This window comes from Pezoporus flaviventris, unplaced genomic scaffold (assembly GCF_033815535.1).
Source record: "Pezoporus flaviventris isolate CSIRO_AGI_PZ_B2104156 unplaced genomic scaffold, CSIRO_AGI_Pfla_v1 ptg000009l, whole genome shotgun sequence".
NCBI classification, from domain to species: Eukaryota; Metazoa; Chordata; class Aves; order Psittaciformes; family Psittacidae; genus Pezoporus; species Pezoporus flaviventris.
The window spans coordinates 4,906,474-4,932,856 of record NW_026892557.1 but is presented as its reverse complement, the minus strand read 5'-3'; the positions used below and the strand labels follow the sequence as shown (position 1 = coordinate 4,932,856).

The window sequence follows — 26,383 nt, the reverse complement described above, 5'->3', positions numbered from 1 at the left end:
GGTTTCTCAGAGCATCTGCGAGAAGAACCTTCCCCTCCTTGTCAGAGCTGGCTCGTGCCTCTGTGCTCTGAAGGTGTGTAATCACCAGTGCAGTCACTTGAGCCACCCCCGGCGGCTTCGCTCGTTTCATCTGTTGAATACTATCTTTGGAGCAGGGTGAATACAAACGACATGCTACAAATTTATGCAGGGTGCAGGCTTTGTATAAAATCAGGGGTAAATGCAAAGGAAGTTTGTGGTTGGAGGTGTTTTTCATGTTATAAAAGATACCTTCCAGTGATGCTTGGCTGTGATGCATTTGTGATGTGATGGGAAGGGTTTTGCTGCATCCCTGCTGGTGTTGGAGCATTAGGTTTCTAGGTGGACCTTCCAACTCCTTTGTCCTCAGTTTGCTCCGTATCCCCAGAAGTGCGTCATCCATTTGATCACAAGAATTCAGTGTTCTTCAACTTTGCAAGTATTTCAAAGCTCTCTTGAGATCTGCATTAATGTGGTCTGGATGTTGTCTGTGGGTGCAAAGTGATTGTAACTTAAGTAGTGTGGTCATTGTGGCTGTGCAGAGCACACCGAAGTGATGGAGCATGTAGCTCCATGGACAGATAATACTGAGTTTCTGTTTCAGAAGCCTGGGTGATGCTGGTGCTGCATATGACAAACCTACCTGCAGAGGCATCGTGTTGGATCATTAGTAAGATAAAACCTGACTGTTGGTATTCTGGTTTTATCAGACAGGAGGTGCTGCTGAAGGCTGATTTTATCAGTGTGCAACTCCAGAAGCGCTGTGGCTGGAGGTGGAACATTATCCCCCCGGTGCCACAGCCCAGGCTCGTTTCTGTGCTCACGCTAAAGGTTTATGTCAAGCCCAGTCAATTTAAATGAGATTCAGAACTGGAACAGCAATAAGTGTTCAATCAAAGTATTTGATAAATCACTTAAACAATCTCGCAGATTGCAAATTCTGTAAATGCAAGTTCTGCACTTATTCAAAACTAGTGAATGTGACAAGACTGAGAGACAGCAAAGTCAAAACAGCAGGAAGAAAAACTCCACTTCTTTGATGAGATTAAAATACCAGCAATTGAAGTGGTGAGCAGGTAGGACTGTGCTGCCCGTGCAGCTTTCTAACCAATTCTTGAGCATTTACAAGGAGAATATACAGATGGGATAAAGAAGAGAAGGCTGATTTGATGATTGCAGCATAATTTTACCTTTACTTTGGGGTATGTGTGTTTTCCTTAGTATCTTGAATGGCATAATTTAGGTGGTCAGGAAAGTTTTCTCTCTCATTAAATGGAATGACAAGTGACTGTAAAAGCAGGAGAAGGGAAATCTCAACAAACCCCAGATTGCTTTGAATGCTAAACAATTTTCCTTTGGTTACTCAGGCCATGGCATGAGCTTCCTCAGGGGGAATTCATTCTGAGAAGTGTCTCCACATGAAAGGTACAAACAAAGTGTTAAAGCAGACTCTTTGGCTTGGCTTTAAGCTGGTCTGTTCCCCTCTGCAGCCATGAATGTGTCCAGCTACGTACTTAATAATTTCTTTAGTACAGTTTTGATTATCCCAAAGCAATATGGAAGAAATTAAAGCAAATATTGTTTTAGTGGCTTCCAGAATGAAATGTTGCATTTTCCTCTTTGACCTTTTCCCATCTTATTAATGGAAGAAGGTTGGCAGATTATGATGGGAGAGGAATACGCTTACCCTCAGTACCAACACAAAGGCAAGGAGCAAGATTTGCAGCGAGTTTTCATGGTTACCAGAAGGAAGATGAAAAATCACATCATTTTAGGTTGTAACTAGCATTGATGTTCAGCATTTTAGACTAAAAGAGTTGTTGGTTTGTGTGTCTGTTCAATCTCATCATCTTTGTCCTTAATTGTAATGGGGGGGGGGGGGGGCTTTTCTTAGGATCCTGGTGCCCAATTTTGCTTGCATCCACCATTAGTGGATTTCTAATCCTCAGGAATCAGGAGTTTGATCACTTTTTGCAAGGTTACAGTAGGAGCTGCTTGACCTGAAATCTGTGCCACTCATCCCAGGCATTTATTGCCAAGGACATCAGCAAGGGGCTGATTTCTTTGTCTCCTTTCCCCACCTGTTTTACTGCAGATGTGAAAGTGCTTAAGGCTTGGATGCTGAAAACACACACACCTATTTCAGACAGTGCGAGGCCTGGTTTGGGAAAGCTTTGAAGGGCTCTTGAGATGGTTGAATGAAAGCTATTGTACTAATAGCAATGTATTAGAAATTACACAGGATAACACTTTGTCCAGCTTGAAGTTGGGCAGGTTTTCATCATGCTGGACTTGCATGCATCCATACGGGCACACACACATGCTTAAACCTCCCAAACAAAAGTGCTGAAGGTCCTTTACATCACTTTGGTGATAGGCTTGCTGTGACCTCCTGGGTCTGAGAATGGTTCAGGCAATTCTCTCTTAGTTAAACCAGTTTTCCAAAAGCTACCCAAATACAAATGATGTTAATAAATTAGGAAAGATTTGCATTCTGGGCCAGGGGCTGCTGCAATGCCTTGATCTATTAAAGAAATCATCATTTTGAAACCACACTTGAATGTACTTCACACATGTGGATACAGTCATTAAAAATATTCCCCCTTCAATCTTTTCCTCTTAAAAAAGAGGTAATTTTTAGGACTTGCTAGCAGTCATTATGCCTTCTCCCATAAAATCTGTACGGGTTAGCACATTGAACGCATATTAGTTAATGGAAATCAGCAGCTGCAAGGATCCACATAAAACTACGTGGTATGTACAAGGTAGAATCACTTTAAGCTCTAGCTTTGCTTGCAGGATGCCAGTGCCTTTCTTCTCTGGTATGTCCGTGCTCTGTCTGGCACAGAGGAGAGGTTAAGCTCCGTGTGTGCGTGCAAGTGTGTGTGCATGCGTCTGTTGTTTCTTTCTTCTTGAAATGCTTCACCACAGTAGGCAAAATGGATGAAACACAGAAAAAGAGAGACAATAAATAGTTTCCTAACCTGGCCTGGATAATGGAGAAAGTTCGTTAGATTTATTAATCCTCATTTTCCTTTGGACTGTCAGGCTTAGAGTGACAGTAAAAAAGCTTGTGACGACTTTGGCTAATTTGCACTCCATTCACTTTCTCATGAAAACCCATCAGGATGACTGAAGAACTGCTCTGCAATTGACCTTATTCAATGGCAGAGTGATATACTGGGAAACAGGCCAGTTTTTACAATGCCTAAAAGAGCAAATTGGACGGAATCTTTGTTCCTCTCTTTTTTTCTCTTTCCTTTTTATGCCAGTCTTGCTCTAGTTAAGCTCTCTCATTTGTTCCAGCCATAGCTCTAGGGCTCAGGTCACCCTCTGTGGCTGCCATTGCAGGTGATCACTGGGCTGCTTGTCTTGGATGCAGAGAGGAGGGAGAAAGGGAAAGGCTGGAGGACTCTGCCGCAGTGAAAACGTGGAAGAGGTTGTGCTCAGCCAGATGTGCAGGGTGGGGAGGCTGCTTTTGCCTTTGCACACACAACTCGCTGGTGCTCAAACAGGTTGTGTGCACCCAGCAGCCAGGAGGGAGCTGCTGTCGTGGGTGATGTTTTCCTGTTGTTCATGGGGTGAGGCGTTAAAGCTGGAGTCTGGCGGTGGCTGTGGCAGGAGAAGAGGGAGGAGATTCTGTACTCAGCTGTTCTGTGTGCCTTTTGCTCATGTCCAACCCAGGATCTTTCATTCTCCCCCATGCAAAGGAGAAGGAGACACCCTTCGAGGCTGGCAGCGGGGGGCACAGTGGTGACTGAACCCTTACATGAACATGTAGTGTTTTATGCAGAAGAGAACAGTGGTGAAATGAGTCTCTGAGATTAGCACATGAGCAGTCAATGTCTGGCAGATACCACATTTATCTGGGGAGGTGGAGAAAAGCAACACAACTTGGACTAGAACTTGTTTATCCTGATCATCCAAAGCCTCACCCAGTGCAGTTCATAGAATCCCAGCCTGGTTTGGGGTGGAAGGGACCTTAAAGCTCATCCAGTTCCATGGGCAGGGACACCTTCTCCTAGAGCAGCTTCCTTCAAGCCCCTGTGTCCAGCCTGGCCTTGAGCCCTGCCAGGGATGGGACTCAGTTTTATATCACAATGGCATGTGCAGGGTCAATTCCTATTGAAATGATAGGCTTTGGGAAACTGTGTTCACTCTCTGAAGCGGTACCACCTCCTCCTAACGTCCAGAAAGCCTTGATCTAACCGTTCTGTTTAAGGACAGTGTGTAAGCCTCCTGTAGAAAGGCTGCAAGCATTGGTGTATTTAGGGTTTGAAAGCAAACCAGCGGGCTGGAGACCAAGGTGTGTGTGGAAGAGCAGGGGAAGCAGCAAAGCTGCTTCTGTTGATGACGGGGGGGGCAAATACTCACATGAAGAACAGGTTCTATAGACAGGTCTTCACGTGCAGGATAAGCCTAGAGAGAGGTGTGATCTCCTCTGCTGTGCCCCACTGTCACTGGTGGGTTTTTCTCATGGTACAGGAAGTCTCTCTGGCTGTTTTGGATCTCTGGTGGTTGATGGCCTTGAGTGATGCGACTTCCATATCCCGCTGTTTCCACACGCTGCGCGGAGTCACTGGCACTGTTCTCGTCTTCCCTCTGTCATCTCCTTGCCCTCCTCCTTCTGGTGCCCTCAGGTCCTCCAATTTCCCCTTCTCTCTCTATCAAATTCTGCCCATGTCCGCACCCTCATTAATCAATGTCAAGTCACAGAGTGTACAACAAGGGCTGTATTCTTCAACTGCCCCCTCAGCCCTCATACATCCCATTGTTCCAAAAAACTGATTCAGATGGCAAGAAAACAGCCGATGCAGCACATAAAAGAGATGAGACAGAAATGAAAAGAATCAAGGAGGGGAAAAAAAAAAAAAGAGAAGGCATTTTTTTCCCCTGAAACACTCGAATAAATACTCGGCAATGATAATTTAAATTATTCATACATTTATGAAAACATCCATTGAAAAGTGAAGTGTATGATGCTCTTTGTCTACTTTACTTGTCTCTTGTTTGTGATTAACCTTTACTGTAACTTGGGCTGGCAGTGCCACGCTCACAAAGACCAGACTTTTCCTTCCATGGGAAAAAATGTTTCATCGTATCCAAATGAAAAATTAAGTGGAGGTATTTAGTGCTGATGTGGCAATTTGTTGCAGAGCATTAAAGATGCAGCATTATCCGCGCCTGTGGTCCAAACACTGCCGGGTAAAGAGAAATAATAAATAGACAAAGCCAGCTTTTACCAGCGGCTTCCCTTCCAGCCTCCTTTGACATCTATTCTACTTCCAGTACCATGACGTGCTTCAGGAGCCGGGGAGCTCCTCACCACGCAGTGCACGGGACTTGCCGCTCTCAGATGCGTGCATGGGTCTGTGTAGATGAACGTGTACAAACCCAGGCTCGGAAATGGAAGTGAAAAAGGAGGCTTGGTTATTTTGATTACAGCTCATAGATGGGCCTGTTTGTAGAGTAGCATAAATAATTCCATCAGAGAAGGTGGGACATTTGATACCTGACGCTTTGTGCAAGTCCTGCTGACGTGATGATGCTTCTTTTGCCTGTTAGATCAGCGTGTTTGATCAGACTCATTGCACTTCACAAAACCTCGGTTTACAGCAAGATGAGAAGCAGGATATTAAATGCCAATAGTGACAAACAGTCAAGTGACAGAATAAGTTGGGAGGGTTTGGAAAGCTCAACTCCATGGGAATTGTGGTTCCTTTGGGGTATCTCTACAGTTCTTCCTTATTTCAGAGACCAAGAGCAACAGTCAAAGCAAAGCTTCTCTTGCAGCGTTTGTGTCTTGCTTGTAATTCATCAAATTTCTCCCCGACTTCCAACCCAGCGAGGTCTGGATAATGTCATATAATTTATAGACAATCATCCCAGCGTTTTTTACTCTCAAGTGAACGTATTCAGTCCTGTAACTCTGCATTTCTGCCTCTCCAGAGCTGGTTGATTACGTGGGAGGGGGAGCCTTTGTCTAGCAGTCAAAGCCAAGGGATTTTAAGCAAAGATCTTGTTACTCTTGTGTTGACTCTGCAGTTGACTCTGTGTGTGACCTTGGACATGTCACTTACTCTCCGAATGCTTCACTTCCTCCTGTAAATGGATCCAGCAGTGCTGAGCACATGCAGGGAAGGGTGTCTGGGTCTTGGTGGAGCATTTTGAGTTCTCCCTCCTCGTAGGCACCGTTAGGTCTTGGCACTTGAAAGGGATGAGCTCCTCAGTGGTGGGGCTGTGTTGAGCGTGGTCCCAGTGGTGCTCATCTCGGGAACTTTGTGTTTTCCTTCGCTTCCCACTCCTGCATTCTGTATTCCAGGGTTTTTAGTTTCCCTGCCGAGCTCTTCGTGTACAAAGCGACTCTGAAGGTTTTCCTTTGCATGCATCTTGGCCGGGATTTACTGGGTTTGTCTTTTAATGCTGTCTCTGGATCTGTCTTTTGCCGAGGTGAAGCCTGTGCCCTTGTTTCAACAGAAAACATTTTTGGTGAATCCACTAATGGATAAATCTACTAACAGAGGCTGCCAGCCATAGGATACAGTATTTATATAGAATGTGTGGTGGAAACCTGTATATTAAAAGAGGAAAGGAGCTAGAGCAAAAGTCCTAAATCACTGCTGGCAATGTTCTGTCTTGGTGTGTATTTCTTGCTAGGCTGTGATTCCTTTTGCTTGGAAATCATCCAGAGCTTCCTGGCTCAGTGATCTGGGATGCTTTTCAATGTACTGGATATATGGAGCAATGGGCAGACTTCAGAAGCTTCTGAGATTTTGTGGGGGCTATGGAGAGACATCCAAAGTATCAGTTGCTTTTCTCAGCTGATTTGCATAAATCCTCCTTCACTGCTTCCAAGGCTTTCTGTAGTTCCTGAGCAAGAAATGGGGATCAGATCCCTCCCATTCACACGCCAAGGTTTTTGGGATCAGTCGTGTGGAGCCTGCTCATCCTACAGCAGAGAGCTTTGTGCCTTGGCTCTTCTCACTTATAGAATCCCAGAATGGTTTGGGTTGGGAGGGACCTTAAAGCCAAGGGCAGGGACACCTTCCACTCGAGCAGGTTGCTCCAAGCCCAGTCCAACCTGGCCTTGGACACTGCGATGGGTGGGGCATCAGCCTTTTGTTAACGAATGGGCAAGGGTATGGCCATGCAGAAATCACCTCAGTTGTGCTGGTTGGTAGTAGGAGCTATGAGGAAGGGAAAACCTCCTCTGCATTCACACCCACAAAGCCTCCCGTAGGGTTCTCAGTTGTGAGTTTGGATGAAGGTGATTTAATTGGGTCTGATTCTTCCCAGCGCAAAGTGGCCCTGTTGTTGACTGTCAGTGCTGTAGTTCATGGGTAACCACTGCCCCTCATTTTCTGCCTGCCCTTTCGGCCTGAGGAATTAAAACTACTTTTCCCTTGCATTCATACGGTTCAGATCTGATCCCTGTGTGATCCCTCGCTCCGTGGCCAGCCCTGGGTCCCCCTGCGCCCCATGGCTTTGCCTGTAGAAGGTACTGAGGTTCCCGTTGTGCTGCGCTCCCTCCTCCCGCCCGGCCACCAATGCCGGCCTCTGGGAAGGTAGCCAAATGCCACTGAGGACACTGGAGCAATAAATCATCCTCCTTCCAACATCTGCAGGCCCCAAAGGCTAGCCCCTTGCGATGATGATCTCGCCTCCCACCCCCTGCTTTTTATCCTGTCCCTCTCTGACAAAACACCTATTGTCACAGCCTGAGTGAAGAAGAGTCCTTTTTCCTTCACAAAGGCCCTCTGAAGCCAAGTTGTGAGCTGCCAGAGAAGATGCCTATGTCTCGGCAGGGAGTCTATATCTCACTCTTTTTCTCTGTAGTTCATACTTTTTCTCTCTCACGGGGGTCACCCAAAGCCTTTCACTCTGGCTTCATATTCACATAAAGACATCAAGAAAAAGAAAAACCACACCAGAAAGAATTATTAGGCATGGCTGTCAAATGCTTTATGGGGGGGGAGTGTAGGGGGAAAGAACAGTAACTCTTTATGTGCTGGCATTGTTATAGGAGCTAATGTACCACTGCCCGGTGCAGTGTGCAGGGAGGCATTGCATGCAGTAAGGATCAGAGACATGTTAAACTAAAATATTGTGTTTCAGGGAAAGGGCATTTTGGTGTCTGGTTTCTAGGCAGGTTTTTCCAGGTTATGGAAGGCTCTTTCCTGATCCTCCTTTCTGGAAGAACTTTTATTGAAGAAGCCTTTACAGACTGCTGTTTGCACGGCAGTTGTGAACTGCAGTGATTTTTAGGATCAGATAGATCAAACTAGTCCATTTCTGCATGTGAAGGGAGTTTAAACATCCAAACCCTCTGTTAATATTTCATCAGTGAATGGGCAAAGGAACTGAAAAACGGGAGAGAAGAGCCCCCTTGCTCCTCTTCTTAGAAGCAGAGACGTGCTTACACCTGGGGTGTGTTCAGAGGGCAACTGCTGTGCTGATGCGTGGGCTCAGAATTATGGAACTGCCCATTTGTGGCAGGTTAATGCCAGAAAGCATTCCTGAACCTGCTCCCCATCTCTCCCCAGTGTACTCATGGAGAACTTGGGAAGTGAAGGCTTCACAAACAAATCTCCTGCCCGAGGTTCATCCAGATGCCATGTAGCTGTGTATGTGTTTAACCCTTGGAAGCTGTGCTCTGGTGCTTTGCTCCTGAGCAGGGGCAGCTGTGCTGGGCACTGCTTTGGGAAGAAGACAGATTAAAAACTTCATTGAATCCTCTGGAAGGCTGAGACTGTAAAGTTAACAGTGGAGTAACCTATTAAAATTTACAGCGCAAGGCATCAAAACAGAGGAGAAGTGCACATGTATAAAGTTTAAAGCATCCTTATAAAAAGCCGGAAACCTACCACTGCATTCCTACAAATTATTCCCTTAGCAAACATTTTTATTTCCAATTAGTAAAAGAAAAATTGCTAATTTGCTGCAGTTGGACAGGCCTGACGTCTCAATCTGCAAAGTGTCAGTGCTGTGAAAGGAAATGTTTCACACTGTGCTGGAGAGAGAGAGCGGCTCTAAAGAGGGTCAGGGCATTGGGCCCAGAAACCAGATTGACTGGCCATCGTGCTAAATTACTCACACAAGACACACATTGTCTGCGGTGCCAGCTCCAGAGTACTCACTTTCTCATTCTTTCCCTTTTTTAGCTGGTGCTTGGGGAGGAGGTGAGGGGATGGCAGGGAGAGCAGGAGGGGGGCTGTGCTCAGCTGCGGTGAGCGGCCCCATCCCCTGCTCCCGGCTGAAGGTGGGGACCGCAGGTACCTCTGGTGAGGTGGAATAGCCCTCTGATCCATCCCTGATCCTTTGGGAACCAATGTTATCGATGGTTTGGTAGGTGGGTTAAGGTGCTGCTGGAGATAAAGGCTCAGGCTGCTGCTGAGCAGCCCCTCTGTATCCTTAACAAAACCAAGCAGCAGCGGTTGTTTTGTGATGGTTGTAGCAGTATTCCTGTGTGTGAGAGGAACAGGCTTGTATGATGTGTCTCACTGTGTGAAGGGTGTAAGCCTTGAGAGCTGCTGGAGAATGCCAGCAACATGGCAAAGGGGTGGGAAAGAGAAAGGAGGAGGAAGAAAACGGCAAGGCTGCAGGGACACAGCAGATACAAAAACCTATCAGTATTCTTCAGCACTGTTGTGGTTCTCTGTTTAAAGTACCTTTGTTGTATTTATTTCATGGTCTCATCAAGAGCCCTTGAATCCAGGCAGTGTTTTGAGCGTATTGCAATAGCTTAACCAGGATACAAACCTGGATTTTGTGGAATTCTACAGTGATCTGAGTCATCCCACTCACTAAAGCGCAGTCGCTGGACCTGTCCTGGGAGATTTCGTAGGCACCAGCTTGGACTGTTCTGGCTTCGCCTGGTTATTTTCCTGTTACGCAGCTGCATGGGGCAGAGCTGAGGCTAACAGATTGCCAGGGCTCGTTTCGTGTGGTACAGGCTGGTATTTGAATTGAAATCATGCTTATCACTTTTTTGTTAATCATGTGTTAAAAAAGAGGCACAGATCGAGTTCCCAAATAATCACTGCTTCCCGAAGGGCGATCTTCTTCTCTCCCTGTGAAAGAGTTTGTTCCGCTTCTGGCTCCCCGTTGCTGTGCCCACCTCACCCTGTGCTCTCACTCTGTGTGGCGAGGGTGCTTGGTGCATTACTGCGGGTGTGAAGTGTTGCAAGCTGCAGGCGTTGTTGGGTGCATCGTGACGGCAGCATGCTGCAGTGCTCAGGTGTGCGCTGGACACTTCTCAGTAAGCCTGTTGCAGGAGCCCTGTGTTTTGCTGAGGTGCTGGTACCTCTTGTGGAGCAGCCTCCGTGGGCCAGACGGATGTCTGAGTTTCTCCTTCCTTTCTACGGGGAGGCAGCGTGAGGCAAGCTCTGCTTTACTTGTGCTGAAACCCTTACACTGCACCCAGCACTCCAGTCATGTCTCATTTACAGAAGCAGCTTTTCGCTGTGCCTGGGAGGAAGCTGGTGCACCTTGACATAACAGCCTCCGAGCCCCTTCTCCAGCCAGACAGGTTCTGGGTTTCTTTCTGCTGATAATCCCATCAGGACCTTTGTTTCCTGATAAAGCTGGATTCCACTGCAGAAACCCAAACACATTAGAGGCTCCATTACACCCTCTGCCTGCTTCTTAAAACCTGCCCCGTGCTTCCTGTGCATTAAACAGAGCAGATGCCTGCTCGGTTCCTCTGTGGCACAGGCCAGCCCAGCCATCACGGTTATTGCTGATAGCTGCGTACAGCTGCCACGATAAGGCAGTAACATTTCCAACGCGTCGGGATTAAGAAAGCCAGGAAAGGAGCTTGCCTTCAGCCAGAGCGCTCTGGGCCATGAATGTGATGGTTTCTTTGTGTCTGAAGATGCCATTCTAATAGTCAGTTCCCAGCTCCTTCGTTCCCGTGGAGCTCAGCAGGCAGTTGTGTATGAGCTGAGATGGGGATGCTGCTACTGAGTCGGTATGAAGAGAGGGAGAGAGAGAAAAAGCAGTTTGTTTGGGGTTCCAGGTTTGAATGTCACAGCGGAAGGCCAAGGATGTGTTTCCTTTCACAGTGCTTAGTGCCAGAACAGGGAGCTCGGGCGCTTTGTGCATGAAACCCAGCCCAGATCCAAGCAGTAGGTTCCTCTGAAGAGGCACATTCCAGCACCTGGCACAGGGAGGATGGGATAGGAGGGAGTGATTCAGTGTTCTAGGACAGTTTGGGAGGCTTCTGTTGGGGTTGGGAGGGAAGACGTGTGAGCCGCAGCCTGTACGGAATGGGTGAGGAACTGCAATTGTCTCCATTTAGGTTTCCTTTTCTTTGCCTTTTCTGGGGCAGAACTTTACCCCGTGCAAGCTGAAGAATAATTTTAAGGGCAGGTTGGACGGGGCTCGGAGCAAGCTGCTCCAGTGGGGCAGGACCCCCCCATGGCAGGGGTTGGAACTGGATGAGCTTTAAGGTCCGTTCCGACACAAACCAGTCTGGGATTCCATGAAGAAGGGAATTGTATGGGAAGCAGCAGTAGATTCTCAGAGTTCTTCCTTTTTAAGATCATGATCCTGTTGTCTGTAGGATTCAGAAGCTGAGCCGTGGTGGATGAGCTCCTGAGGCTGGCTGGGTAGCCTGTGTGCTGGAGGGAGTGGTGCTTGTGGTTTGGGAAGCTTCCAGGGTGAAGGGTTTGGGGTATTCTCAAGTCAAATGCAGTCAAAAGCCCCAGGTCCCCAGGAGTCTCTTGGCATTTTTTGTGTCTTTGTCAGCCGGTGCAAAGAGGGTGCTGCTTGGTTCGGGGTGAGCTTCTCCCCATGTATATAGATGTACACCCCATGCCAGGGGTCAGACCCAGCAGCAGAGTTAGCCTGGACACGGTGTTCCTCCTGCATCCTCATCCACACACTTTTTCCTCGGCTCCATAGGGCTGGAAGCGGTCCAGGCACTTTACATATACAAACACCTCCACCTCCAGGCTTCTGCTGCATCACAAGGGGCTCCTTCTGTCAATCAGGCCACAGGCACGGAGCACAGCAGCATCCCTTACCACAGAGGGTCACTTTGAACTTGTTTCCCTGCACCTGGGAGCTTGTGGTGTGTGCTGGGGAGGGAGGCCAGAGCCTTCCATCCTATGGAGTTTCCTGCTTGCTTTTTTTCCTTCTTTTTTTCCTTTCTTCCAGGCCTTTAGTGTCCTCCTTTAGGCCAAAACAACGCATCCATGTTCTCCGCAAATTGTTGCTATAATTACAGCTGTGTGTGGCCACACAGAGATGCTTTGGAAACCAGATGTCGCATTTTCTACCCTCTGGTGCAGGGGTAGTGGCTGGCCACATAAACTCCACAGCACATTCATTTATCTTCTTAGGGAAGTGGCTTTGATGTTCCCAAACAGCAAATTGTCCTTTTGAGAGGATTTGTCCTAATTCCCTCTTGCTTGTGGTGCTCCCCGTGCTGTTTTTTCTCTTGTTTGATAATCAGATGTAAGCCTTACCATTGCATTCTGCATTCTCAAGTGCAGCCAGCGCTGTCACATGGAAATGCTGCTTGAGGATGAGCCCTGACCTCTTCTGCAGTTGGCTTTGGGTTGGTAGGTGCTTGCTGTGGCTCCTCTCTCAAGTTGGTCACGATTCAATTGCTGATACACTAGTTAATGTTTCAGTCAGTTATATTCCCAGTACGTGCAGAATCTAGAGAGCCCTTTGGGCTTTGCCAGGAGGGAGGTGAAGCACAGCGAATGTGAACCAGTGAATTCTGACCTGTGCTGTGGAGGGGTTTTGTTTTCCTTTGTTCCCCCTTTTCGGCAGACAGCTCTGGTACAGTGGAGGGGACAGTTACACTATGGGGAGATAAGGCAGGCTTCAAAGTCTGAATAGATGTGTGCATAGTTCTGAGCTTACTGGGGTCAAAGGTGTTTGTATCTGGGGAGGAATCACAGCCTTATTGTTAAGATTAGATCTAAGGAGCTTGAAACTCAATTTCTAAATGCAAGAGACTGAGATTTGGGCTCGTTGCCTCATTTCTTGTCTCAGTCTTGTCTGTAAAATTGGGATAGTAAATCCTGCCTTTCTGTTCTCACTGTTCTTCCAGTGCCTTTCCTTGTTTCACAGGGTCCTTTGGGCAGACTCATCTTCTTGTTATGTATCAGCGACACAGTTGGGCTTCAGCCTGAAGTCCTTGTGCCCCTGATAATAAACAGTGGGGAAACTCAGTCAGACATAGCGTGGTACCAGGAGGTTCAGTCTCACAGTGCTTGGTGCATCCCCATTACCTGGAGATATCAAATGCGGGGAATCACAAAGTCCCTGTCTCCACTTTAAAGTCAGTGGCTTATTGGCACTGGATTTCTTCCCCATGAAGTGGTGGGGTTTGTAACTGAGGTTCTCTTAAGTCCACCTGCTTGAAGGTAAGTGCTGGCTTGTGCAGCCACATCAGGGATTTCTCCAGGTAAATCATCAGATCAAGGTCAGCGTGTGTCCCCTTACCCTGCCGCAGCTAACAGAAGCATTGTTTGTGAAGCAGCTGCTGGTTATCATTGGTGAGGAAATGTCTTTGATTTTTATAGCTCCTGTTATCTGAAACTAATAAAAACACAATGCAGTGACAAGCCGAAGGTCGTCTCACCTCCCTGCTGAGGTGGGTAGCACTCGGCAAAGCTCAAGCTTACACATTCTTTTTGTCTAATAGACCTGGGAAAGAGAAGTTTGTGAATGAGGGATGTAAGTCAGGGATGGATGCATCCGTCCATTAACACTTATACTAAAGTTTTCCTTTTGTTTTCACATATTGCCCCAGAAGAGAACAGAAATCAGCGTACCTCAGGCTCAGTCAGGTGCCATTTCAGTTAACCAAGCACTGGGGTGGTTGTGAGCACTTCTGAAACCCCAGATCTAATAGAAAATCTATTGAAACACTCAACCGCTCACCTTCCAGGGAAGCTGTTGTGCCAAGTGCAACGTAAGGAGACAGCAATAAATCAGCACGCTATGCACCTCAAATAGATAATCAATTTAATTGAAAGCATCAATAATCATAGTTTGACATTTATTACCCTGTGGATGTTTTATCTTTTAGGCTAGGGGACAGCAGGGCAGTGATGAATGCCAGGCCTGCCATGGAACACAATTACGTGGTGCAAGCAGAGGGATTTTATATTCTGCAATCAAATTCATAATTGAAGCAGATTGCATGAAATCTGTGAGAAATAAATGCCTATAACTGGGATGCCTATAACTTGAATTCCAGTGTCGAGATAATGTTGCAAATGCTGCCTTGTATATATAGGCAGGCTGAGAAAATTGGTGCTGTTTAACCATGGAGAAAGAGAAGCTGCATGGAGACCTCAGAGCGGCTTCTAGTGTCTGAAGGGGGGTTCAACAATGGTGAGCCACGCTTTGTTAGTCCCTGAACTGCAGCTGAGTTACAAACCAGATCACAGTGAAGCTATAGACACTCAGGGTGGCATTCCCTCTGCAGCAGCACTGGAGCTGTTCCCGGCCTTATGCCCTTGAATGCTCTAAACTTCCCACCTGTGGAAGGAATCAGCAGCCCAACTTAAAAATGAGCTTAACTTCCTTTTGGACTCCCTGAATTCCTGTCTCAAGAAACTGGATTGAAATTGCCACCCACTCTCTGTCTGTCTGATTAAATAAAATATTGGCCTTTTCCAAGCACAATATTATCATTCCAAGCATAATATTATCCAGTTCTGTCCCAGATTGTTTCTCCAGCTCTTAAAAGGGAACTCACCTGCCACCCCCTATCAATTCAGATAAACCAGCACTATTTAAATTAGAAACTCTGTGCCCATGTCTGAAGTTAGTCTGCAGAATAATTCTGTATTCACTTTGCTTTATAGAGAATATAATTTGCTGGATGTTACTTCTGAATAGAGGACGATAAAGTGCCCTTTTCTGTCCCTCTGTTGTTTTCTTCCCCTGCACAGAACGTTACTACAGGGAATTCCTCTCTAAGTTAAGTTACCAACTCAAAGTAAGGACTTACCCTCTGTTTGAGCAGCGGTGCACCTTGAGGACAAGTGAAAAGAGGGGCACATACAATAGCAGACAGTGTTCTTGTTGGCACAGATCATCCCATGAAAGAAACACACTAGAACAGGAGATTCCCCTCCTATTAGAGCCCATGGAAGCCTCTTCAGAGCTTTGCTTTATCAAAGACTTGTTCTGGTAAGTGAAATGAGTGTTGGGGGATGTACCCTTCCCTCGAGCTCTGGGGCAGGCCCCCGTGGTGGCTCTGCTACTCACCAGCTTCTTTCCCTTCAGAAAAGTTCATCCCTGCAAAGGAGCCTGCAATATCCGCATCTTCCCTCAAATAAATAAGACTCAAACATCTCGGCAGCAGCCCGATGTTTCTCTTCCAGTTCTTCTCAGGCTTTAATGGCCCATTTTTCTTACTGCGTCTCACTGACTGGCTATGACCTTGTCATGTTAAAGTGACAGCTAGGTTATCCTGCTGATGGGTATCAAAGTGACATATCCCATCCTGTCTGTCGGAGTGCCAGGCAGGGATGCATTCCCAGACAGCCTGCACTCCCCCTGGACGGTACCGGCTATTAGGAAGGCTGCTGTTTTCATTCCCTCCTTTCACAGTGTGAGCAGCTAAGTTGAGCTGCTCAATGAGACAGTGCATTTCCTTCTTCAGACCTTTGAAATGGGTGGGAACGTTGCATATTGGCTTTATTTTCCTTCAAGTGTGATTGATGATCAAAAATGTACATGTCACAGCTTAGCTATTTAGCTTCGGTGCACTACTGTGGGTACACTGAAGGCCATTATTTTGATGGAGCTGAGGATAAGCTCCACATACAACTGCAGTTCATTGAGCTGGGGTTTTGGCAAGTTCTGTACGCACTGAAGTGCAAGTTGGCTTCTCCGTTGTGCTTGTGATTTGACATGCTTGCATGTGGGGAAGTAGAACACCCAGCTCAGCAGTCGTGTGTTGCTGGGGCAAGGAAAAGCCTTGGCTTTTGAAGCAAGACAGGCAAGAAGGCTGTGAAAAAGTGTATTTGTCATACACTCCTTAAGCATGGTAAACCCCTTCATAACTCTTATCAGTGTCTTTTGTGGCTGTGAGGAAGAGAATGGAATGAGGTCATTTTTCTCTGTTCTTTCTCAAATTGGGAACTGTGTAATTAGGTTTAAATAAGATGGAGGCAGCGTGCTCCAGATGGGTGATGGGAGAAGCCCAAGCAGTCTGGGGGCCTGCAGAAGAAAATCTTTTCTTACATCTAATCCCAGTCCTGTTTGGCAGCTGTACACGTGGAGAAAGTGAAGTGCTGGGGCTGTTCCTACATAAAAAATGCTGTTTCCTATAACATTGGTGCCAGTCAGCTTCAGCATCAATGGCAAGCCTGTGATAAAGGGGATTTTGTGTGGAAAGAAAGGAATAGTGTTGATGTTGCTGTGGCTTGAAGGTATTTAACCTCTGCTGCTGTGTGGAGAAGGACAGGGAGCTTCTGGAAGTCTTGCTGGAAAGGAATGTTACCCCAGAGATACCAAGGATGGGGCAAATCAGTCAATAGCTGTGTATGAAGCTCACCCAAAGGGAGGCATGAGTGACTGGTGTTCCAGTAATGAATTATTCCAGGGGCTGGATTTGTTAAATCCATTTCAGTGCACCTCTTCCCTCTCAGGGTATTTTCTAAGATGCCCTCGTCACAACAGGTATGATGAGATACCAAGATTTGAGTGCATTGCCTTGTATAGATGCCATTGTGTGTCCTGGATAGAAAGGCTGCAATTTAATATGAAGTACGAGCTCTTCTGCCGGAGCCCAGAAGTCCCCATACGTCAGATGAAGCGCATGTCAGCGCTGCCATTACAAGATGATGTATGATCACTCTTTATTTACTTATGATTATTACTGATCATCTTAACAAACAGGTTATCAATAGATGAAGTACAGAGGAAGTTCATTTATATTGTTCTGTCAATATCAAGGTCATTTTTATAACTAAAAAGGGTCAAGAACAAAAGATGGATGGCTGGGTCATATGTGACTGAAGGTAGCCACCCAATCCATTTACATGGCTGCGAACAGCAGAGCTTTATGTGTTAACCAAAACGTTGCACTTCACTCTTCAAGGTGATTTTTTGCTCAGATAAGAAATAGCTCTTGCAACATGAGGCGATGGTGTGCTCTATGGCAGGCAGAATCTAGGGTTGATGACCCCAAGCTTCCGTTCTCCTCCTGTTTTCTCTGTGGTTGGAGTGAAGGTGTAACTGGTTTGCAGCTCAGAAGCACGTTGTGTCAGGGCAGCTCATATTTTATTCAGCATAGAAGTGTGAGGGGAGCGTTCCCAGGTTTGAAGATGAACAGATGGGGTAAATACAGCTGTGGTTCAATGCTAGGAACTTGTGCTTTAATCCTTAGACTGCTCAGCATTAGGCACAGAGAGAGGTGCCCCTTCCATCTTCTCAAAATTCAGTTTTACAATGAAATTTCCCTTCAGGAAAAAGGTAATTGTAAGAGTGGGGTTTTTTTAAAGAAAATGATGTCCTATTGGCTATTTCTGGGAGGTGTTAGGTGAGCAAAATACTGGGCAAAAAACTTCTTAATTGGGACTTACTCTTCTCTCAGGAATCCCTGCGTGTTGCAAAAGGGGTGCCCTGGGTGAGCTCTTACTGTGTAAATGTCTCTGCTCCAGGGTCCTTAAAGAGCTCATTTGCTGTAGCTGGTAAAACCTCTTTGCTTCCAACAGTCATAGCAAATAGATGGTTGCTAAAGGTGACGTTGGATTGCTCAAATGGAGAAGAAGAATGGGGAGAGGTAGATGTGGCGCCACGTGAAAGGGAAAAGCATCTCCAGCCTGGATCCCAGGGGCACGTGGAGTGAATGGAATAAGTTTTCTTTGAGCAGACCTGCCAAACTCTCAAGCGCGTTTCTCGTGCTCATTAACACTGGACTTTAAGGACCCGATAAGAATGCAATATAAAATCAAAGAGCCCCTAAAGACTCTGAGATTATATTTAATACTCTCCTATCACCAGTCCCTGAGTGCTTGGCAAGAGAAACGGTGACATTTACTAATCAGTACCCTCTCTTATTTGTCTTGGCTGGAAGTCTCAAGTCCTCAGCTTATTGAAGTTACTACAAATGCTCTCCATTAGATTCTGTGGAACTTCCTGGTATTTGCAGTTGACCTCGATGGCAGTGTCATGGAGGAGTTAGGTCTTTAAGAGGTGATCCAGAACTTGCCGTGCCATGTATGTAAATGGGGTGTGTTTTATTCTTAATGCTTGACATTCATTTTCCTTCTTAACATTAACGACCCGAGCGCTTTCCTGCTCCTTTCTGGATGCACAGGTTTGTTTCAGGTGATGAGCAGGAGCTGTTTCTTACTACAAGGTGGCTTTGGATGTTCCTTTCTTTTGAACACCCTTTGGAATCACCTGTAATGGTTCAGCTGATGTAAACTGCATTTTGTTCTCCCGAAAGGTGGCGAACAGGAAGAATTCCTGTAAAGCCACAGCAGACACAAGGCAGGAGCAAGTGCAGAGGTGCTCCCCATGGCAGGTCACCACTGATTCCCTCCTGATCTTGGTCACTTTTCCTGCAGCACTGGACCACCTTTTTGTTCAGACTTTCAACTGAGAAATAAATGGTTATAAAATGGTCTGTGGGGTGCATACCATGGCTTTGCAGGCTGTTACTGGTCTGCAAACCACAGTTTGGCTGCTCTACAGTGTTCCCAATTGTGCTGGGGTTGCCCTTAGCAGTGAATGGTTGGTTTATTCTTTATACTCTTTTCAGCCCTTGGCTTGTTTCTTGCCAGTCAGAGTTGTGCTGTTCATCCTCCTTCACTCACCAGCCAGGAGAGGAAATTCTTCCTCCTAGACAAGAGCTTTCCTCTTAATTCCAGGCACATTCCTTTCAAATTCCCAAGGCAGGATATTGAAAATTTCCTCAAGTTAACAGGGCTTCACAAGTTCATTTACTATAGAAAATGTGAAATTTTGGTAAATTGGTGGCCAGAAAGTGCTATAAAATCCCTGGATTTTATAAATTTCAGCCAATGGGAAAAGTTCCCGAGTGCTGAAATGGGTTTCTGTGGGTTCCTTCTCCCTCTGGCTTTACTGTGAAAGAGCATCACCTCTGTGACTTTGCTGTTGGAGGGTTCTTAGCTGGTGTGTTTTAAAGGCCAGTTCCATCATATCGTGATATCTGATAAGATGTGATATATCTGGACACTGATTTTAAACATTGACGTGCTTCAAGTCTTACTGACTTCAGCACTGATGTATTAAGGTCTTACTAAAGGAACAGATGACAATGCAGAACATGTTACTGAGAAGTGCTGTTATCTGCTTCTATGGAATTACGGGGCATCCTCTTCTGTTTCCAACTCAGAGCAGCCATGGAATTCCTCCTTAAAAATCAAGATTCACAGGGATGCAGCAGGGGCAGGTTCTGGTCTCTCATCCTCTGTGCTGTCAGAGCCTGCTGAAGGCATCAAGCATGCCCGTTTCAGTTTGGGTTTTGTGGGTTTTTCCCTTTAAATGACAGTTTATCTGAGCTCAGGGAATGAATGGATAACGTTACTATTTACATAAGCTCATTGTGATCTGTCTGGGTAATGTAATCAAATTAGGGTTAACTGCAGCTGGAGAATGCCAGCTTGTAAACTGTTTTTCAAAACGAATCACATGGTGTTACTTGACATGTTTAGAATACATTCGGGAGGCTTTGCACAAATTATAGCACATCCCGGGCTGATGGGACCGAGGCAGGATTCTGTTGCCACCAGGTCGCTGAGCCCAGGACATGGGATGTAGGGATTCACCAGCGGGCAGAGGAGATGCAGCTCGGAGCGGAGCCTGCACCCCACGTGTGCTGGCGGCTGCTGCTGACACGTTGTCTGTCTTTTGGCTAAAAATCAGCGTATCAGTTGATAGAAACAGCATCTGGTGTAAGTTTGGGGAACGTTTAAGAACATCTGTGTGAAGTGCCAGAGCGCAGCCGCTGGACACACCAAGCCTCTATTTAGTCTTAGGGCGTTTTGTGTAAGATGAAGTCCAGCCTGAGCTGAACTTACCCCATGAGTAGCTTTTCAAAGCATCTTGTGTTATTCTTAGTAATAAACATCGCATCTGGTACTTACTTTCCTTCCCTCTTTCTCGCTTTCCCATTGAATCAGGAGGTGCTTTTTTGCATCAACAGCACTGCAGTGTCTGGTTCTTTTGCTGTGGGGAGTGATGTCAGATGTGTCTCCGAGGACATCAGGCCATGGGCCATGTCCAAGCTAACTTAGTCCCACACTGTTGAATTCCGGATGTAACCCTTATCCTTTTTGAACTCCAGGATTTTCAACTGTAAAGGAAGGATGGGAAATGCCATTTAAAGTTGCTCCTGGTCTCCCACTACTGGTAAAATACCTTTTCCCACACAAACTGTTCTGATAGTTTGCATGGGGAGATGGTTCCATCAAATCTAAAATACATTCTGGCTCTGGGGTTTGTTTCCCCACAAGTTCTATAGCAGAAGGAAAGTGAACGGATTTCACCTTGTCAAAACCCAGCCAGTTTGCGGTGCTCCTCATGACCAGGTACATAACCAGCCCCTGATGCTTTCCCATGGAAGTACCAGGTCTGAATGTGATGAAATGCTTCTTACAGAAGTTCCGTTCCCTAAGAATGGTCAAATTTGGGATTTGCTCTGAACTGAGATGGGGGAAAAATCCTGTTTGAGCAGCAGAACTTGCCCCTTGCACGCAGATCTGTCCAAACCGGCACAAGGAAGCTTGTGTTGGCGTTTAGATTCAGACTCAGGAATTCCTGACTCTTAAGCCTGTTTATATAGGACTATACCACAGCCCCATTTGCACTTCATTTTAGGGTTTTTTTTCTTTCCCCCTCTATGTTTATGGCCATGTTGAGCGGGTGGATTATGCACTCTGAATGCACATGCTTAACCAATTGTATTGAATGGTGTTGTGCGTCTAATAATTACAGTTAAGTGTCTTCATTTGGAAGCAGCAGCCTTCCATGAAGGCTTTCAAGTCATTTAGCACAAGCATATTTATATTACAGCTCCGAGAGTTTCATGGCCTAATTGTAAAGGTTTTGGGGGTTGAATGCACCCGGATCCACAAGTTCTCTGGGCTTGGCAATGGTCACTGATTCCCCAGCAACCTGGAGACGCGTGCTCCTGATGCTTCCAGTAATTCAGGGTGAGATTTCAGCACGTGGATGCACACACACAGCGTAGGAGCACACGGGTTCTAACTGCTCTGGTGTTCACCTCTTGCTCCTGTTTGCTTTCAGCTGCTTTCTGAACCGCAGTTTCAGTATCTATTAGAGTGGCTGTAAACCAGGGGCTGGTTCAGGATCCTTGCTGTGTAGAACACGACCCGTTGTTATTGCAGCTGAGCTGGGAGATGTTTGCCAGCAGCTTGGAAATCTCTGAATTGCTCCATGTCACCTGGGCATGGGCAAAGGGCTCCAAGAGCTTGGTGCCAAACCCTCAGCTGCAGAAACACAACGGAGTTCTTTGGGCCTTCGTTTATTACTGTGATTATTTCAAGTGAGGTTCCTTTGCAGTGTATATCCATTCTCATCACATCTTGGGTTTCCTGGCATTTGGATTTCAGTTCCTTGGAGCTTTTTTCTGCTGTTTGGTAGCCAAAATACATTGCCTGGGTCTGGAAGTCCTGAGTACCTTGACCCCATCCTGGTGCTTGGGTGGATGTTAAACCTGAGACACCTGAGATCCCCACTGAGGGCAGTGAAGCTACTTAGTATGAGTCAGGCTGCTTGATCAGGTCCTTGTTGAGTACATTTATCCTGATGGGGCTATGGAGTGTGATAGAAGATGGAGGTATTGACCCCTTGAAGGCCCACTGACCTCGATCTCACCTGAGGTAAAGCACAGCCGTGGTTTCATGACTTGTGTCACCACTCCTCTTGTTGGAGGAGGCACTGAAGAGCTTCCTGCACGGCTGCTGGGAGCACTGAGGTACTGAGGCATCCCATGGTCAGTCCCTGCCACTGGGACAAGCTGCTGGTGTGGTGCTGGCAGCTGGGTTTGGTCCCCACTCTGCTCTGGGGGATGCGCTTTTGGAGAGCCCACAGATCTCCATCCTCTGCGTGCTCAGAGCCCGCATCACCGGCCACTGGGGAAAGAAACGCATCTTCCCATCGGCTCAATCTAAAGAAATCGCTTACAGGAGTTACAGAGAACATTAAAACTTGTGGGAGAAAATGATGGTGGTTCTGGTATATAATCCTTCCATCTGACTCCTAAAACATCCGTGTTGCTCTGTTGCAGTTGGGAGTTTTGACCTGTAAAACCAAGGAAACAAACCGTGTGTTCTCTTCCAACAGTTGCAATTCAACTGAATTTTGCTTCTGTTTTGTTTTTTTCTCAGCAAATGCTGACTGATCCCGAGGTGACCTCCCAAGAGGGCAACATAAAAAAGGTAGGACATGGATCACTCTTATCCAAACTGTTTTACTGCCTGGTTTGAGGTGCAGCTCGGCACTTCATTTTCTCTTCCTGCTGCTGAACGGAGGTGTGTGTCGTGACAGCGTTGTAAAAGGTTTCCAGTATTTGCTGCTGCTTTTCTGGATGAAGTGTTGTGCTGCTGTTGGCATCGTTTTTTGTCTTCTTGTGATTCCAGTCCTTATGAAAAAGAAAAAGGAGTTTAAAGTGCTCCTTGACTCAGCTACAACATAAACAGCTCCGAGTCCAAAGTGAAAAACCTCATTTACCTCTTTTCCAGTAAAAGAAAATGTTGGTCCTTTGTTAAAAGTGCTAAATTTTTAGAGGTCGCTTCACCATGTAAATGTGGCTTATGTGGAGTCCAAGGGAAAAGGAATAGATATATAAAAGGATAAAGTTTAACTCATGTGATGTATTACCAGTGCTTTTCATCACATTGTGATGCTTAAACTGTAATACTGACCAGAGAAAAATGTGTTCCAAATACAGCCCAGCTGTCTAAATCTCTTCCTAGTGGCTGTGGGGCAGCCTCAAGGCTGCACACTTCAGTAGCCAGGTTGCTATTTTGGTTGAGGTTATTCTCAGTAACACTAAAATCACATTATTTCCGTGGCTGTCTTTCGGTTAACAGCTTTACTGAAGTAAAGTGTTACAAGTCGTATTGGACGATGGGCTCTCTAGATGTCTGTGTCCGTGTTGAGATGAGGAGGTGGCTGTCCTTTGCATCTGCAGTTGTCTTGTGGCGAGTATTCACGGTGCTCCTCATAACGCAGGAGTATTTGGAAGTGGAAGGTATTTTAAACTGGAACTTGCAGCCCCTGCCGTTCCTATTCACCCAGTGAGGTGAGCGTCAGTGCTGCTGCTAAACTGAGAGCTCAAAGGAAACACTCGTTTCCCTCTGCCAACCAAAGGGAGATGTAATACTTGTCCGGCTCCAAAGTCAGTTTGGGGAAAGACATTCGGACCCATGTCCGGTGCGGAGCGACTGTTCTACCGCGCGGCAGCCCCCAGCTTTGCTTTGGAAGGCCCGGCTCCCGACATGAAACATCCTTTGACCATCCCATGACCTTGCGGGGGACCTGTCGCAACACTGCTGAACTTTTTACCTTGTTCATCTCCATAACTCATGGGGTGTTGGTCTCTGCCTCTGTGGGATCCTTTTGTCTGGACAGACCCAGTGACAAGGTGGCAGGTTCGTATTATCACAAGGCGCTCGTCAGGCGGATGGGGGAGTTCTCCCCTGCTCGGCTGGTTCTTTGTCAGTCTGTAATTACAGCATCACAAATAAACCGTGTCCCTACCTTGCAGAATCTTCAGGACACTAAAGAGAGCAGGCTGTGTGTGAGACAAGGGTAGGAGGAAGCCTTAGACTGGCAGCTTTACGTGTGCAGTACATGGGTTTGCACTTCAGTGTCATTTTGTTTCAGATGAGAATGTTGCAGAAACTACAGGTCTTTGAACCGTACTGTGTGTCCTGAGATCTCCCCCTGTCCAGCAGGTATAGAACTGGACAATTAGGAGATTTGACACTTTGGGGAAGGACTGGCCTTCCATTTGTGTCTTTTAAATGCATTGTAGGGAAGCACTAGTGGGAGTTTATGAGGTGATAAATTTATTGAAGGATGGGCAGTAGGGTTTTACAGCTCGGGTAAGAAAGGTCAAAGCAGTGAGGTAAAGAGTTCAAGTCTAAACTTTATGGCTTGTGACAGGACTGCTGCTAGACAGCTTTTCAGTCAAAGAAAATGAAAAATAAGGAATGAAAAATCATTCCTTGCAGGTTTTGTAGTGTCAGGAATTGTTTGTAAGAGGTACCCGGGCATTCTGCTCCGCTGGCACAAAACCCTCCTGGGGAAGAGCTCCTTTTCCAGCCTCTCTAAATCACTCTGTTGTCATATCCCTGAAGACACAAGAGCTGAGATTTGACTTCAGTTTATTCCTGTTCCATCAGAGATAAGTTGGTGCTGAGAAGGTGACTGAAGACAAATGTAACTGTAGTGGGTGCGCTGATTTAAACCAGGGGAGGAGGATGTTGGAACCAGACAGAGACCACAGTGGTCAGTGGCTCCTTTGGCTGCTGCATCAGGGCTTCAGAACTGGGCAGTAACAAGAACGAGAAAGAGAAAAAATCCCTAGAATGGAGAGAAAATCTGTAATAAAGCAAATGGAAGGTGGGGGTGTGGGAAGTGTGATGGTGCGAGAGGCACAGGAAGGTGCTCAGGAAGCATCTCTGCTTGAAAATTGCCCCAGTGTTTGTTCTGCTCTTCATCTGCCAGACCAGAAATGCTCTTAAATAACTGCTTATGCACTGAAAGGCAGTGAAAAGTCTGAAGATGCAGCAGAGCAGGCGCAGACACTGTTATACTGCACACTGAAACAGGCCTTCTTTTGGCTCAAAGCAAAATAAGAAGTATTATCCCACCGTGCCCAGTATCTTTGAGTTTGTATTACTGTTATTTCTGCTGGGACCACTAACATCAGGGAGCTGATTTATTTGTTAGTGGTTGTCTCACAAGAGCTAGGATTTCTACCAATGTTATTAAAGAACCTGTACCCAGGGTCATTTTTCTGTATGTGGAAATGCCACAGACTATAAACGTGCTGTGCTCTGAGTAAGTCTTCCTTTTATCTGCTGTGCTTGCTGATACTCAGTTTAACTTCCACAAATGTACGTCAGCTCCTCATCCTGCTTGTTTAATTTGAACGAATCGATCGTGGGAGTTGTGCTAAAATGGGAGATTCCCTCTTTTTAGTGACCTGAATGTGTGCATTCAGAGCTGGGTGTAAGTTAGACCTCTGGGTATATTGCCCATGCTCCCAGACGTCTCTTTTTTCCAGGCCATCTTCCTGCAGCCTGTTTATTTTGCTTAGAGAGCAGCTCACGTGCTCCCTTGCTCTGCATTTTCTACGCTTCTCCACTGTGTTTAATACCAGTGGCTTGTTACCATTATCTTCATTGTCATTTTGATTTAACTTTGAGAGGGAGATGAAAGATTCAGACTTCCTCCGGCAGGAAGCAAGGCCAGTGTCCATTACAGGACACCTTTTTTCCCAAGGAGCACTGCTGGGTGTATTTATCTCTCCTCTAAGTCACTTTGGCCAACGGTTCGAGAATCACGTTGAAGGAGGCTCTGTGCAGAGCTCCTGGCTGTGGTGACAAGAGACCTCAGGGACTTCTCTTCAGTAGACTCTCTATTTAGTTTCTGTTTACTTAGAGGGAATAGCCTGAGGGGCTACTGGAGAGAAAACATCTGTGGGAGATAATCTATAGAGTTATCTATCTATCACTCTTGTCGACCCTGTCTCCCTTGAGAGCAAGCTGAGAGACTTGTAATAAAAAGGCATCACTGAAGAGGCTTTAGGGACAAATAAAGAGACATGTTAAGGGCCAGCTGAAAAAGGATAGAAGACATTATTAAAGCTCAATAGCCGTCTTATCAAAATCCAATAGGATAGGCATTTGGCAAAAGGCTTTAAATTTATTCTTTGACTTTCTCGAGAGCTTGAATTTATCCATTAACAAGAACGAAGCACGCAGGGAGCGGGAGATGCTATCAGCTTCAAAAGAGTGGGATTCAATCTGGCATTATACGAAACACCACAACAAAAACCGAAGGCAAAACCCATTTTTACCCCCGCTTTGGCCGAGTTCGTACTCACGCTGCAAAATACCAGAAGCTGGTAACATAATGCTGGTGTCACTGAGCGGAGGTAATTTGGGCAGCAGTGATTTATTCTCGACTCCCAAATCACACAGATTAGTTTTAAAAACAAAGTTACTGTTAGAGAGCTGAGTGAGATCAGAAATCCTGACCTCTTAGAGAGCGCCAAGTTGTAAACAGAAACCTGGGTGGGTGGAAAGCTTTTGCTCCTAAACAAAAGTGGAAACTAACTGATGTTTTGCCACTGCAGATGCAAAGCAGGATGGGGCCA

General features: G+C 46.3%; 1 protein-coding gene across 8 annotated transcripts in view; it reads left to right on the top strand.

The window, feature by feature from the left end:
* PRDM16 (PR/SET domain 16) overlaps window positions 1-26,383 on the top strand; it is a 273,952-nt gene that overhangs the window by 125,723 nt on the left and 121,846 nt on the right. For 6 of the 8 annotated variants that reach the window (XM_061450426.1, XM_061450425.1, XM_061450428.1 and 3 more), the window contains one exon: window positions 22,380-22,430. The exons of the other annotated variants lie outside the window; for them this stretch is intronic. In XM_061450426.1, coding sequence (XP_061306410.1) covers window positions 22,380-22,430 — 51 coding nt within the window. The remainder of the gene's footprint in view (window positions 1-22,379; window positions 22,431-26,383) is intronic. 8 annotated transcript variants of the gene reach the window in all.